A 12,021-nucleotide genomic window follows, 5' to 3' on the forward strand; every position below is an offset into this window, starting at 1 on the left:
TTATGTCTGTCAGGCTCAGAGCAAGTTGTATTATGTTCAAGTTTCTGTTCAGCCAGGTCCTGCTGGGTGACTCTCGGCTAGTCACCTTCATTCAACCCAATCACATAGATTTGTTTTGAGGATTAAAAATGCAGCATGAGAAGGGCAAACATTTACGTAAGTCCTGAGCTGCTTTGAGAAACGAGACAACCACAAATGCAAGCAAATAAAATAACCAGCTCCCTCAGTGTAGTGTGCCTTTGACAGCTGTTAACTCCTTGTTCCCACCATACATTGATTTACTTTATTCAATTGATGTGTTTATTGATGCATGTATCTTATATATTGGCCTCTTTCAACTCTGCTATTCTGTGATTCAATAGCTATGTATGTCCTGCCTGCATTGATGCAATCCAAACCAACTATGTCCCTTCTTTTGCTCTTCTTGGCATTATGAGCGGAACCCTTGAGCCTCCTCAAAAATGGAAAAGTCGTTTAAGTTTATACCCCTCCAGTGTGTTCAAAGCACAACACCTCTCAGATCCCTCAAGAAACCCACCTCCTTCACTCCCCCCCTTCTCGGAAAATGAGGGGCTGTTTTCACTCTTTAGGCTGTACCCGTTCCCTGCATATAGGAAAGAGAAGAGAAAGACATCGTGTGACAGAACTCGAAGCCTGATTGGCTGGGCAGCAGCCACGTTCCTGTTTTCGAACGTTGGCGCGGGACGAGGCAGTTGGAAACGACTGTTGAAGGAAAAGAAAGGAGTGCGCGCTGCACGCGATGCTCCTACAGAGATCCGCGCGCTTAAGAAGGCCGAGCAACAAGCGCGCGCAGTCGCAGTCCGTCCGCCAGGCTGTATGTGAGGCACATTTTGCGCACGCGCGGTTTAGAAAAAGGACGGGGGGGAAGAGAGAGAAAAGGCTCTGCACCTGCGTAGTCGGGAATTGAAGCATTCTTTTGCCCGAATTCAAAGCGGTCACTTGACTATAGAGATAGAAAAAGAGAGTTGCAAACAACTCGAACTTCTGATTAAAAAGAGAGAGCTATCAGAGTGCACAAGGCTGCATGGTCACGAAGTGGCGTCGCTCCTACCTTAGTTTTTATATGGTGAAATTCTTATCAAACATTGCATTGGAAATTTTGAGGGAAGCCAGTATAGCCTGGAGTATCGGTAAAGCCTATACTGTGGTATGAGTATCTATCTCTATGGTACATACTCGACCTCAGCTTGCAAACATAGACAAGCAAAGGTGCGAGCGTATCGCGTGAAGGGAAAGGAAGGAGGGCAGAAAGCCTTTGAAAGATCGGGAGGAGAGGAAAAGGGCGGAAGGGAAGGGAGGAACTGCGCATGCGTGACAATGTCACTGACAGTTCTATATATAAGTTGCACTTTTGGTGCTTTAAGGGTGGATTTCTTTTCCTTTCCCATCGTTGGAATTGGTCCAAAGTGAATTTAAAGACTTTTGTTGCCCGGAGAGGAACGAATAACTGCCTCGTCTGTAAGTTGATCGGGCGTTGAGTAGAGCGGCAATGTGCGAGGTTTAACCTCATCTGTTCAGCCCACACGCCGCTTATTTAGCAGTGAACTTTCAACTTCTCCACCGCCTGTCTGACTGCTTTGACCCTGACCTTCAGGGTGATGCACTGTAACTTCTGCATGCGACCTCCGTTCTGGCTGCGGTTGTGATTGCAAACATCTGTTGCCTCACAGTTCATCAAGTGGTAAAGATCCTTCTTGGCTTGGCTGAGCCTCTGCTTTGGAGCAGGCTTGTGGTGTATGACTCTTCCCAATCATGGCCTATGACAGAAGTCTCCCACTTGCAGAATAGTGTTCATCAGAAGAGCTTTGCACAGGAAGCCAACCATGCCTTGACAGCACTGTTTCCTGCCTGTTGACCTTCAGACTTGCTAAGGATGCAGTGTGTGGTGCGCTTAGCCCTAGGGGCCGGGGTGATACGGTTGCCAGCTCGTGGCAAGGCCTCCCTAGCTGCCAAGATGGTGAAATACCGGAAGCTGAAGAAACCAACGGAGCCTCAAGACTGGGCAACGGATTATCGGGAGAGATATATCCCCTTTTCTAAGGATCAGCTGGTTGATGCCCTAGTAAAGGTACAAGCAGGCACTGTGTTGATATTATGTGTGAATGTGCAGTGCACGTTGAATTCAGAACTCTGAATTCTCCCTCACAGGATTGGTGCAATCTCAGAGGTAGCAACTGGGCTCAGTCACTAGGGGCTGGGAAAGAATTGCTCCTTGTATTCTTATAGCTAGCACAAAAAGAATTAGTGATGAGCAGTAAATGCGCCAGTTTACTTACTCTACATGACTCATCCAAATTCCAGATACTCAAGCCAGAATCTGAGTTACTTTGGTGCAGAACATATATGTTTTGGTCTTTTAGCAAGGAGTTTACACAGTTTTCAATACAACTAGAGATGAGACCCAGTGTGGTGTAAGAAAATGGGCCTGGGATTCAGGGGATATGGGTTATAGTCCCCACTCAGCCATGGGGCCAAGTGTGTATTTTTGGGCCCATCACAGACTCTCAGCCCAGCCTACCTCACAGGGTTGTTGTGATGATAAGATTGAGAGGAGGAGGAGAATTATGTAAGCTGCCTTGAATACTTTGAAAGGAAAAATGGTGGGATAGGAATATAACATGAAATAAATGTAAAAATGGGAAAGCCGGGGAGGAAAAAGAAAAAAAGTGAGGTGGAAAATTCTGGGGGATTGTCCCCCATGCCTTCCAGAAATTTTTGGGAAGTATTATTTCTGTATTTTTTTCCCTAGGTCTTTGCATTTCTAGCTACAACTCATTCTTTCAAAGCAACTGTTTTTCACATTCTTTCAAAGCAAGGAGCTGGTATAGCCTGATGCTCCATGTGGAAACAGTGAATTAAAAGTTCCTGCTCTAACAGCTCTTGAGGGCTACAAGTGCATTTGGTGCTGCATTAAGCAGAATTGATTAAGGCCTCCTAGAGAGCATAATCTCTGTTAGATGGCCAAAGCAGGGTGTGCAAAGAACTTGGATAATAACAAATTAATGTCTGGGTATAAAAATAACCTCAATGACATTGGATGGGCCAGGTAGGGTTTGTGTTCAGTTATAAGCAGTCTTGCTAGACTGCCATTCAGCACACTATCATAATGTATGGAACAAAATAACAATGCAGAATATACAACATGTTCCGTTAAAACAGTATTATATGAATAAACAACTGGCTTCCAAATAACAGGCAAAAGTCTTCACCTATTTCCAAAAAACATAGAAAAAGAGCAAGTCAGAAGGGATCTCCCAGGCCATCTAGTCTGACCCCTGGTTCTAGCCGGCTCCACTCACGACATGCCTACCATGTCATGAATATCTGGAAGGAGTCTGCAAAGGTGAACGCACTAATTGATGTACTAAGTGCATCTCAATTAGTTGACATCACAACAGAATATGCCCTGCTCCCAGTGGAGGAACCTTTTCTCATGAGAGTATGGAACATGGAGCAGGTCCTTTTTAGCAAATCCCATAGCCCTGGCTGCGTGTGTGTGTGGGGAGGGGAGACATTCCTTGAGACAGTTGAGATGCAAAACATTTAAGGATTTAAAACTTGAAACTAGATGACATAAAGATGGTTTAGATCTCATTGAAAAGTGACATTTGAGGAAAACGATGGGAGAAAGGAATGTGTTGTAGCAAGTACATTGGGAGAGGGAGGCCCTTTCAGGTGTGCTTCAGGTGGAAAGGAGAACAAGAAAAAGGGGGTGACAAATTATTTTTTGCAAGGGGTGAAATGAACAAATTAGAGTTGCTAGCTATCCTGAATGGAAAGATAGTTCAGGAATGTAATACTGATATTCTGGAACTCTGTTTTTACCACTTGGATGCAAAAACTTGTATGTTGTTTTTTCTTTTAATATGGGAATGGCTCATGTCTGGAGGGTTTCTGGTACAAGCATGCCATCTCTTTGTCAGATAGGAAAGTGTTCCTATAGAGAGGGAAGAATCCATCATTTTACATACATAACTGCATTTCTATCAGTAGATTCGTGCTTTGGACCCCTTTTGGACACAGCTGTGTTGCCTTTTCTCTCCCTCAGGAGTTCCACTCTTCTAGACACACAGATAAAGACTCATTCCTGGCCTTTGTCTCTCATGTGGACTCTTCCCTTCTGCACCAGTATCACTCCATCCTGGAGCAGTTAAAGGTAAAGACACACGCTCAGCGCAAGGACTTGTCTTTCTGAATAATTTCTTCATCCACATGCAGAAGATGGAGAGGGGATTGGGACCTAGAAGGGGCCACTGTGATTAGGATTAATACTACCTTTTATAGGAGCCCAATAAAGTGACTAATGTGGCTTTATTTTTACAAACCTCTCAGCAGGCTGTAGGAACTCAAAAGCTTTTGCCATGGAGCACTGGAAGATGTGTCCCTTCTCCTCCTCCTTCAGCCTGCTAGCCCTTCTGCTATCTGTGACATTCTGGGAAGTAGGTCAACATAATACTGTATAAGTGCTAATAATGTCCTTTGAATAACACTGCTGGTTATCTCTTCCCTTTCCAGGCTCTCTATGCACCTATTAATCCTGACCAGGACACACTGCAGGATTTCTCTTTGACTGATGCAGAGCGTTTAACGAAAGAACAGGAAGTTTTGGCCATGATGGAACCACTGTTGGATCAGGCCAACTTCAATAGCTTGTCAGAGGAAGCATTGGCCTATGCCCTTGTGGTCCACCACCCACAGGATGAAGTCCAGGTGCAGTCTGTGTGGGGAGGGATCTTTCCCTCTTCCTTCGGTATAACACTCTGAGACCCTAACAAAGCCACATCTGTACATAAATGCAAGGAGAACAAGTTGCAGTAATCCTAAGGTAGTAGAAAGGTCTCCAGGTTACATGTTTGAATGTTTATTGAATGATGAAGATGATTTGTTAATGAAAAGTGAACATATCCAACATATCTAGGAATAAGGTTCTTTCTCTCCCAGCCTTTATTTATGATACTTTTATTCTTCCCCATCAGCCGTACGACTCCCTGGTTATCTAGTTGCATGGAGTTTTTAACCAAGAAGAATATTTATACCTGGCATTCCTTTATCTGTAACCTAATATGAAGATGTCTATTCTGCCATCTTATTCTGCTGCATGTATAGGATAGGCCGAGATCAAAACTGTAGACCTGATTTCTGGTGCAAGCCAGGATCAAAGATTCAGTATTGGTATTTGAAGCTCCCATATTAAAGTCAATTTTTACTCTATCCTTCAGTAGTTTGGCAAAGCATGGGATTTTCTTGTGGTTTTTCCTTATATAATTCTCTTATATTTTCTTAAGATCACACACCAAAGAAGTCTGTACAGAACTAAATCATAGGCCTTCCATTTATCTGAATCTTTTCCAAAACTCAGTAACACAGCACAATAGCACAAAGCAAAATTTAAAAATTACATGCACTTACTGTTTAATGCCCTTAGGTTTACCTTCACAGTTTAAGATGCTTGCACTCTATATGTGTCATATGCCCCTGGTGGAGACAGAGGTCCTTTCTGTAATCTTTGTTTTTCTTCTAATTTTGTGGAGCTTTTAATGTTATGCTGTATCTTTTTCATGTCTTTATTGGGAAAATGAAACATAAATGTAAGCAAGCCCAAATTCAGAACATTCATGCTAAGAACGGGGTCGTGCCCCTTATAGCAATAGTATGCCAGACACCACTGTCTCTAATAGCAACTGCATTTACATCCCAGGTCTGCCTTTCTGCAGGTTTCAGTAAATCTGGATCAGTATGAATACATAAAATTCTGGGCTCTGGGCCAACGGATTGGACCACTACGTGTGATGACTTCCATTCAGTCCCAGCACAGGGGATTCTTTGGCACATCGCGGATTCCATCAGAAAGGCAAGGAAAAAAGTCTTGCTCGTATCTGTTACCAACCTGAGATCCTTTTGAGGGACTTGTTCTCAAGTCACTATACCAGAGACAGGCAACTTTTGACTCCTGGCAGGCAGTTGCTTCAGACCCCTGGCAAGTTCCCTAGGTAGGAAGAAGAGAAGCGGAGAGAAAAAGGGGTGGCAGGAACAGTGAGAACAGAAGTGGCAGAAAGAGAAAAGGGCTGACTCAAAGTCCCTGTCCACTGCCAACTTCAGAGAGTGGCACGGCCCTCAAAAGAAAAAAAGCCCATGCTCACTCGGTATTAACACAGGAAGCTGCCTTACAAAAGGTCTATCTTTCGTCTCTTCTGACATAAAGGCATAAGAAGAAGCCATGTAGATTGGAACAAAGGCCCATCTAGTTTCTGTGGTGGCTGGCCAGATGCTTCTGGCAAGTCATGAAGCAGAACATCGGGGCTGTTGCCCTCATCTACTGTATTCAGAGGCATGCTGCCTTTGATCCAAGAGGCAATATTTAGCCATCACAGCAAGGGGCCATTGGCAGTGACAATCTCCAAGAGTTGGTCTAATCTCCCTTTAAAGCAGCCTGAGTTGGTAGCCATCACCACATTTTGAGGCGCAAAACTCCCTGGTTTGACTAATGGCATTGGTGCTCTAGGATCTCCCAGGATCTTCTTCCTCATCATCATTTTAAGCAAAGATGCCAGGAAGAGGTTGAACCTAGGAGTTTCTGTTTGCAAAACACTAGCTTTCCACTGAGCTGTGCTCTCTCTGCCAGACCTGGTAATATTCCTGTGACAAGCTTCTAGCTGAGTCATGGAAGCAGCAGCAGTAGCTCATGGTGTTTGTGAGGCTTACTGAGGTACAGGAGGGGCTTTCAGACTTGGAAAAGAGCGCTGATAAGTGAATTCTTCATAAAGATACAAGCTTCTTCTTCAGAGCTGAAATTTCTCTTGATAGAAGACTGGATTGCTCATTTCCATAGGAAATTCTGTTTTTTGAACTTTAAGATTTTAACAAGAGAACCTTTTCTTGTTTAGAAATCTGGTTTATTTTTTTCTGCACTGAATGTCGGGGGGGCATTTTTTAAAGCCTTTGATAGCGGTGAATACTTTCTTCGCTCTATTGACATTTCCTTAGCCTTTCACCTTTCCCAATCCAGGCATTACTTCAAACGGGTGATGGTGGCTGCCCGGCCTAAGAACTCCCACCTGGTGCTGAAATGCTTTAAGGATATTCCCCTGGAAGGCCTGGAGCAGCTGTTGCCAGCTGTCAAGGTCCGCACCTCCATCTTCTACAGGACCTTTCTCAACATCATGCTCATAGTGAGCGGCTTGGCCCTTTTTGTCAACGTGGGGATGGTGGTGCTTTCTGATCTCAAGATTGGCACCATGACCCTGCTGATCTTCTTTGCAGCTTTAATGGCCTTCCGGGCTTGGAAGGTATGTACATTGCCACTGTTTCCAGAAGATGGCGACTCTAACCACAGCCTTATAGCAAAAACAATTTGTGAAGCAGATAGCTCCTTTAAGAACATGGTCCCTCCACTTAGGATACAATCAGGTGCCTTTCAGATGGACTTTGGACTACAAATAACATCAGTTGGCCAATGTCAGGAACAGTTGTTGTTTTAATCCAGTACCTCTACAGAGTGCCCAGCTGGAAAAGTCTGTCTTAGGTCTGCGCTGCCAAACAGATGGGAGAATGGAGTATAGCCAATATTTTATCATTTTCATCGTTATCATTGTCATGTGCATTGTTATACCCAAAGCCTAACAGTCTTTGGATGATTCTCAAAAATTAAAACACTCACCTTCAATTACGATATGATAGAAATATATAAAAGCTTTAAAAATTTAAGCAGAATAAAATCAAAGTAAGAACTAGAGTGTAAATTAGCAACAGGTTAAAAACCTAAAAACACAATATGGCATTTATAAACAAAGCTGAAGGACTAAAAAGCCTGGGAAAATAAGGTATTCACCAGGCACTGAAATGGCAACTATGAAAGTGCCAGGGGGGCCTCTCTTGGAAGGGCATTGCTTCCACAACTAGGGTGCCACCAACAAAAAGGCTTGATGCTTAAGAATCACCTCACATCATGTGGTAGGGCACCCAGGTGGTAGCTGGCCTGTGATACCCATAGGCAGCTAACTGGCCACTCTGGGAAACAGGGTGCTGCACTAGTGAGGCCTTTTTGACCAGCACTGCTTGGAGAATTTATTATACTTGGCAGTAGGTATACTACTGCCAACTATTATATATATATATATAAATACTTGGCACAGCTCATCATTTCTGCCCAATCAAAACACATTCCAACTGTCAAAAGTATACCAGGACACCTCGTTTTTCTAACCCCAACCCTAACCTGGTGTACACCCTTAACCCTAATACAGGGCTAAAATTCAATTGAATATAGGGGAATAGGAATGGCAGTAGGAATAAACGAATGACTTTATTTTTGTCATTGAGCAGTAAAATACAGCACATATGCATACACACACACACACAAGCATTCATGTAGTTGGTGTAGGTCCACAGGGTTTAAACTAGGCTATCGTAATTACTCCATGTAAAGTTTAATTTTTACTGTACTTATTGATCTTATTGTAGTGTAGGCATTTTGGTATTTTAATTACTTTCTTTTACAGGTGTCCTGTTTTAATGCATTTTTATACCGATTTGTGTTAATATTCTTGTATTTATTTTTACTATAAAATAAAGTCATTCATTCATACTTGGCAGTCTATAAATACAGTTCATAAAATAACTATTGCCAAACAATTGTGTCTTTAGAATAAATGGCAGCTAGCACATTAGTTTGGAGACATAACCCTCCCCACTCTCATTCAAAGCTTGCCTTTGTCTTGAACTTGACCCAGTAGGTGTTCTTGGGTGAGTTGGCATCACAGCTCTCTGGGGCTGGCTCCTTATTCCCAGGGCTGTCTTAACGCACGGGCCTGATGGGCACTTGCCCGTGGGCCCCATACTAATCTGTGTATGTTAACCCTTGGAAAATTGGAAAACTTCCAAAATTAACGGTAGTTGTAGTTGTCCTAGGGGCCCCAGTACACTGCTTTGCCCGGGGCCCATAATGCTGTTAAGACGGCCCTGCTTATCCCACACTCCCTGCTGGGTTAATCAATACTGACCTACACAGTAGGGTTATTGTAAGGGTTACTGAGCTAATGTATCTTGGTCTGCACACATGCAGTGGATGTGATAGGGTGGACTGTACCATTCTGGCTGCAGGTGGGAGATTAATGTATTTTTTAAAAGGTTCTGTATGTGTAACATCCCCGAGGGTCCTGAGACCTCGCTTTCTGTGGGGTAAGAAATCCATATGTTCTTTTGAAAGGTCTTTCGCCAGCGCCGCAACATCCACTCCCTTGAGCTGGTGCATATGCTATACTACCGCAGTACATCCAACAACTCCGAGCTGCTGGACGCCCTCACTCTGCGTGCCCAGGAAGAGCATGCCAAGGAGGTCATCTTGGCACACAGTTTCCTCCTCCAGCTGCAGCTCCAGGGCCACCAGTGCCTCCTACAGGAGGCCACAGGTACTCGCCAACCTTTGTATTTCAGGATGGGGAAGGGTTGAAGGAAGGAAATGGTGCCATCTCCAGTCACGGATTTTGGCTCCAGCAGGTTCTCTGACCCTTTTTTTCTCTGTCGCCAGACTCGAAAACTGTCGAACTACTGAAGCAAGCAGTCCAGGCTTGGTTGCACCTGCACTCTGATCTGGATATAACCTTCTGTGCTGAACGTGCCTGCAAGCATCTCAGGGAGCTGGGGAGCAGGGCTGTGGGCTCTTCCACAGCTGGGGCTGGCCCTGCAACTGGGTAGGGGCCCCCCTGGTTGCTCTAGCCAGCAATTTAGGTTCTAACTGGTCAGACCTCCTGACAAGCCCTTTAAGGCTGAGCATGCCAAGTTCAGAAGGCACCAATATGGGTTACTTTCCCCAGGGCATGGTGGGAGCTGGGGCCCAGGTCATGGTTGCTGATGCTGCATGGATTCTAAGAAGCCACAAGATTTTTGTCACTATTGTTGGACTATTCTTTTTGGATGTGTATCTTCCACCAGATATGCCATGTGAAACACAAGCAGGTAATGCCACGAAAGGTGCAAATTACTACATGATGTTCATACAAAATTAGATCTCATGGGAGGAGGGGTACATTTTGCACCTCAGAGTCAATTGTTTGTAGATAGGGAAGCCATGCTTTTAAAACTTCCCTTCTTGTTTTGGCAAAGCTCTTTTCTTATATGCTGCTGCTTGGATTTTTGTTTTTTTTGGGGGGATTTTTTTGAGCTGCCTGTTCTTCTTTCTTTGAGGAATGAGGGGAAAGAACTTTCTTATATGGCTTTTTGAAATGAGAATGGTGCAAAGCAATGAATCTCTTGCATTAAGGGCAAAATAGGTTTTTTTAATATCCTTTGCTCTCCTGCTGAGGGCTTAAAAAGTATTAAATCACTTTTATAGCACTTTGAAATGCATAACATACACTTATGTGGAGCTTGAAGACCATGTAGCGCACTACACTCTTGTTTTTCATGGTTTATCAAGACATTACAGAGGTTCAGTGAGTAAGTTCAGACAATGCTTTAAGCTTGTTAAAGAAAGACAGTCTGCACTTTTTTATTGCTTCTGCTTTTTCAGGCATTGGCCCTGGTACTGGGAATTCATTCCAGGACTTGGAACAAATTTAAGTCCCGAGTGAACAGATGAATTCAGACTTGAAGCCAGGCCTCCTGTGCTTAAGTCCTAATATTTTATCCACTGGATATTCTATTTTTTGGACATCATTCAGTTAGGTCAGCATTTCACAGTGGTAGTCTGAAGTCCAGAAATATGCACACATGGTGGGAATTCCTAGGATGACTCTTGGTAGATCTGAACTGGAGACAGCTTTGCTACCTCTTCCTTGTGTGTACAGCACACACACTTCCTTATCCTGTCTTTACTGAAAAGGTTCCTGCATACCTGACTTTGGTCTTCCTGTTTAAATAAGACACGCATGCTCAATGTATGGCAGCACACACTTGGGGAAGCCAGTACTTTGCCATAAAGAGAGCACTTACAGCTGTGAGTTCACTGTGGGCCGTGCTAATCTAGAGGACTTTCATCCCTACCCGAGCAAGACCCTCCAAATTGTGGGAGGAATTGCACTGAAGAGGCCGCTGTGGGAGGTTTGAGTGTTCGTCTTCTCAGTGAGAAAGCAGTGCAAGAAGCAGCATCTATCAGAATTCTCTTGCTAGGTGTGTCTGCAGAAAAGGTTCGACCAAAGATGCCAAGAGGAAGAAAGGTGGATGGCGTTCGCATACACTGCAATCTGCAACTTTGCTCCGCTGCAGGTTGTAGGAACAGAGCTCTTCCCTGCTGCATAGTGCATGTGATGGTGGGAGGTGATGCGCCCAGTAGCAGCCTGGCTTAAAGCTTGGCCGAGCCTATCATGCGCAGAGTGAATGCTGAGTCTTAAAATAGTCTTGGAGCTTCTCCTCCTCCCATGTTGGAAGCCTGTCAAGGCTCCGGTGGTGGTGAGGAGGGGGGAAGAAAGTACCTGAATGTCTATTGTATCTTCAGTGCAATAAACTATTTTTCCCACCTTCACAAACTTTCTACTGTTTTCTTACACTGTCTCATTTCCTGCTGCTTGGTCCAGCAGCAGGGGATAGCCACTATTTTTGTGAGGAACCCCCTTTGAGGAAGCATTGAGCCAAAGCATGCTTCTCCTCCCTCCTCACACCCTCAAGCAGTCTTAGTCTGAGCAGTTTCTCTGACTTCTGAAATGGCAGCAAGTGTGCACCATATACCATTCCCAAACAACCCCATTTATCCCATTTTAGACTTCAGTTGGACGACTGACTGTACAAATAATTGGACTGTTGTTGGACAACTCCCACTGGCCCTAAATGGTGGTGATGGATGATAGGAGTTGCAGTTTAGCAACATCTCAGGGCCATAGTTGTCCCCCCTTGTTTTATCAGAACAACCAAGCTTCTGGTTTTCCCCAACTCTGTATATTCTTATGTCTTGCTTGCAGCATTATCTTGAGAACTTTTCTTCAGCCAGCGCCTCCACTTCTCTCAGTGTGTGCCTGCAGAAGACAACTCTTCCTGCCTCTCCTAATTTTATTTCCTATTTTTTAAAAA

The 12,021-nt window shown here is 44.2% G+C and overlaps 1 protein-coding gene across 1 annotated transcript; it reads left to right on the forward strand.

Moving 5' to 3' along the window:
* Positions 1 to 1,134: 1,134 nt before the first annotated feature.
* Positions 1,135 to 11,483, forward strand: TMEM143 (transmembrane protein 143). The gene is made up of 7 exons (XM_044447883.1): positions 1,135 to 2,089; positions 4,070 to 4,177; positions 4,537 to 4,731; positions 5,736 to 5,872; positions 7,028 to 7,307; positions 9,227 to 9,428; positions 9,548 to 11,483. The coding sequence occupies exons 1-7, from the start codon at positions 1,895 to 1,897 to the stop codon at positions 9,712 to 9,714; spliced, it is 1,284 nt and encodes a 427-aa protein (XP_044303818.1). The 5' UTR covers positions 1,135 to 1,894; the 3' UTR covers positions 9,715 to 11,483.
* Positions 11,484 to 12,021: the final 538 nt, after the last annotated feature.

This window comes from Varanus komodoensis, unplaced genomic scaffold, assembly GCF_004798865.1.
Source record: "Varanus komodoensis strain SLA01 unplaced genomic scaffold, ASM479886v1 scaffold53, whole genome shotgun sequence".
Lineage (NCBI taxonomy): Eukaryota > Metazoa > Chordata > Lepidosauria > Squamata > Varanidae > Varanus > Varanus komodoensis.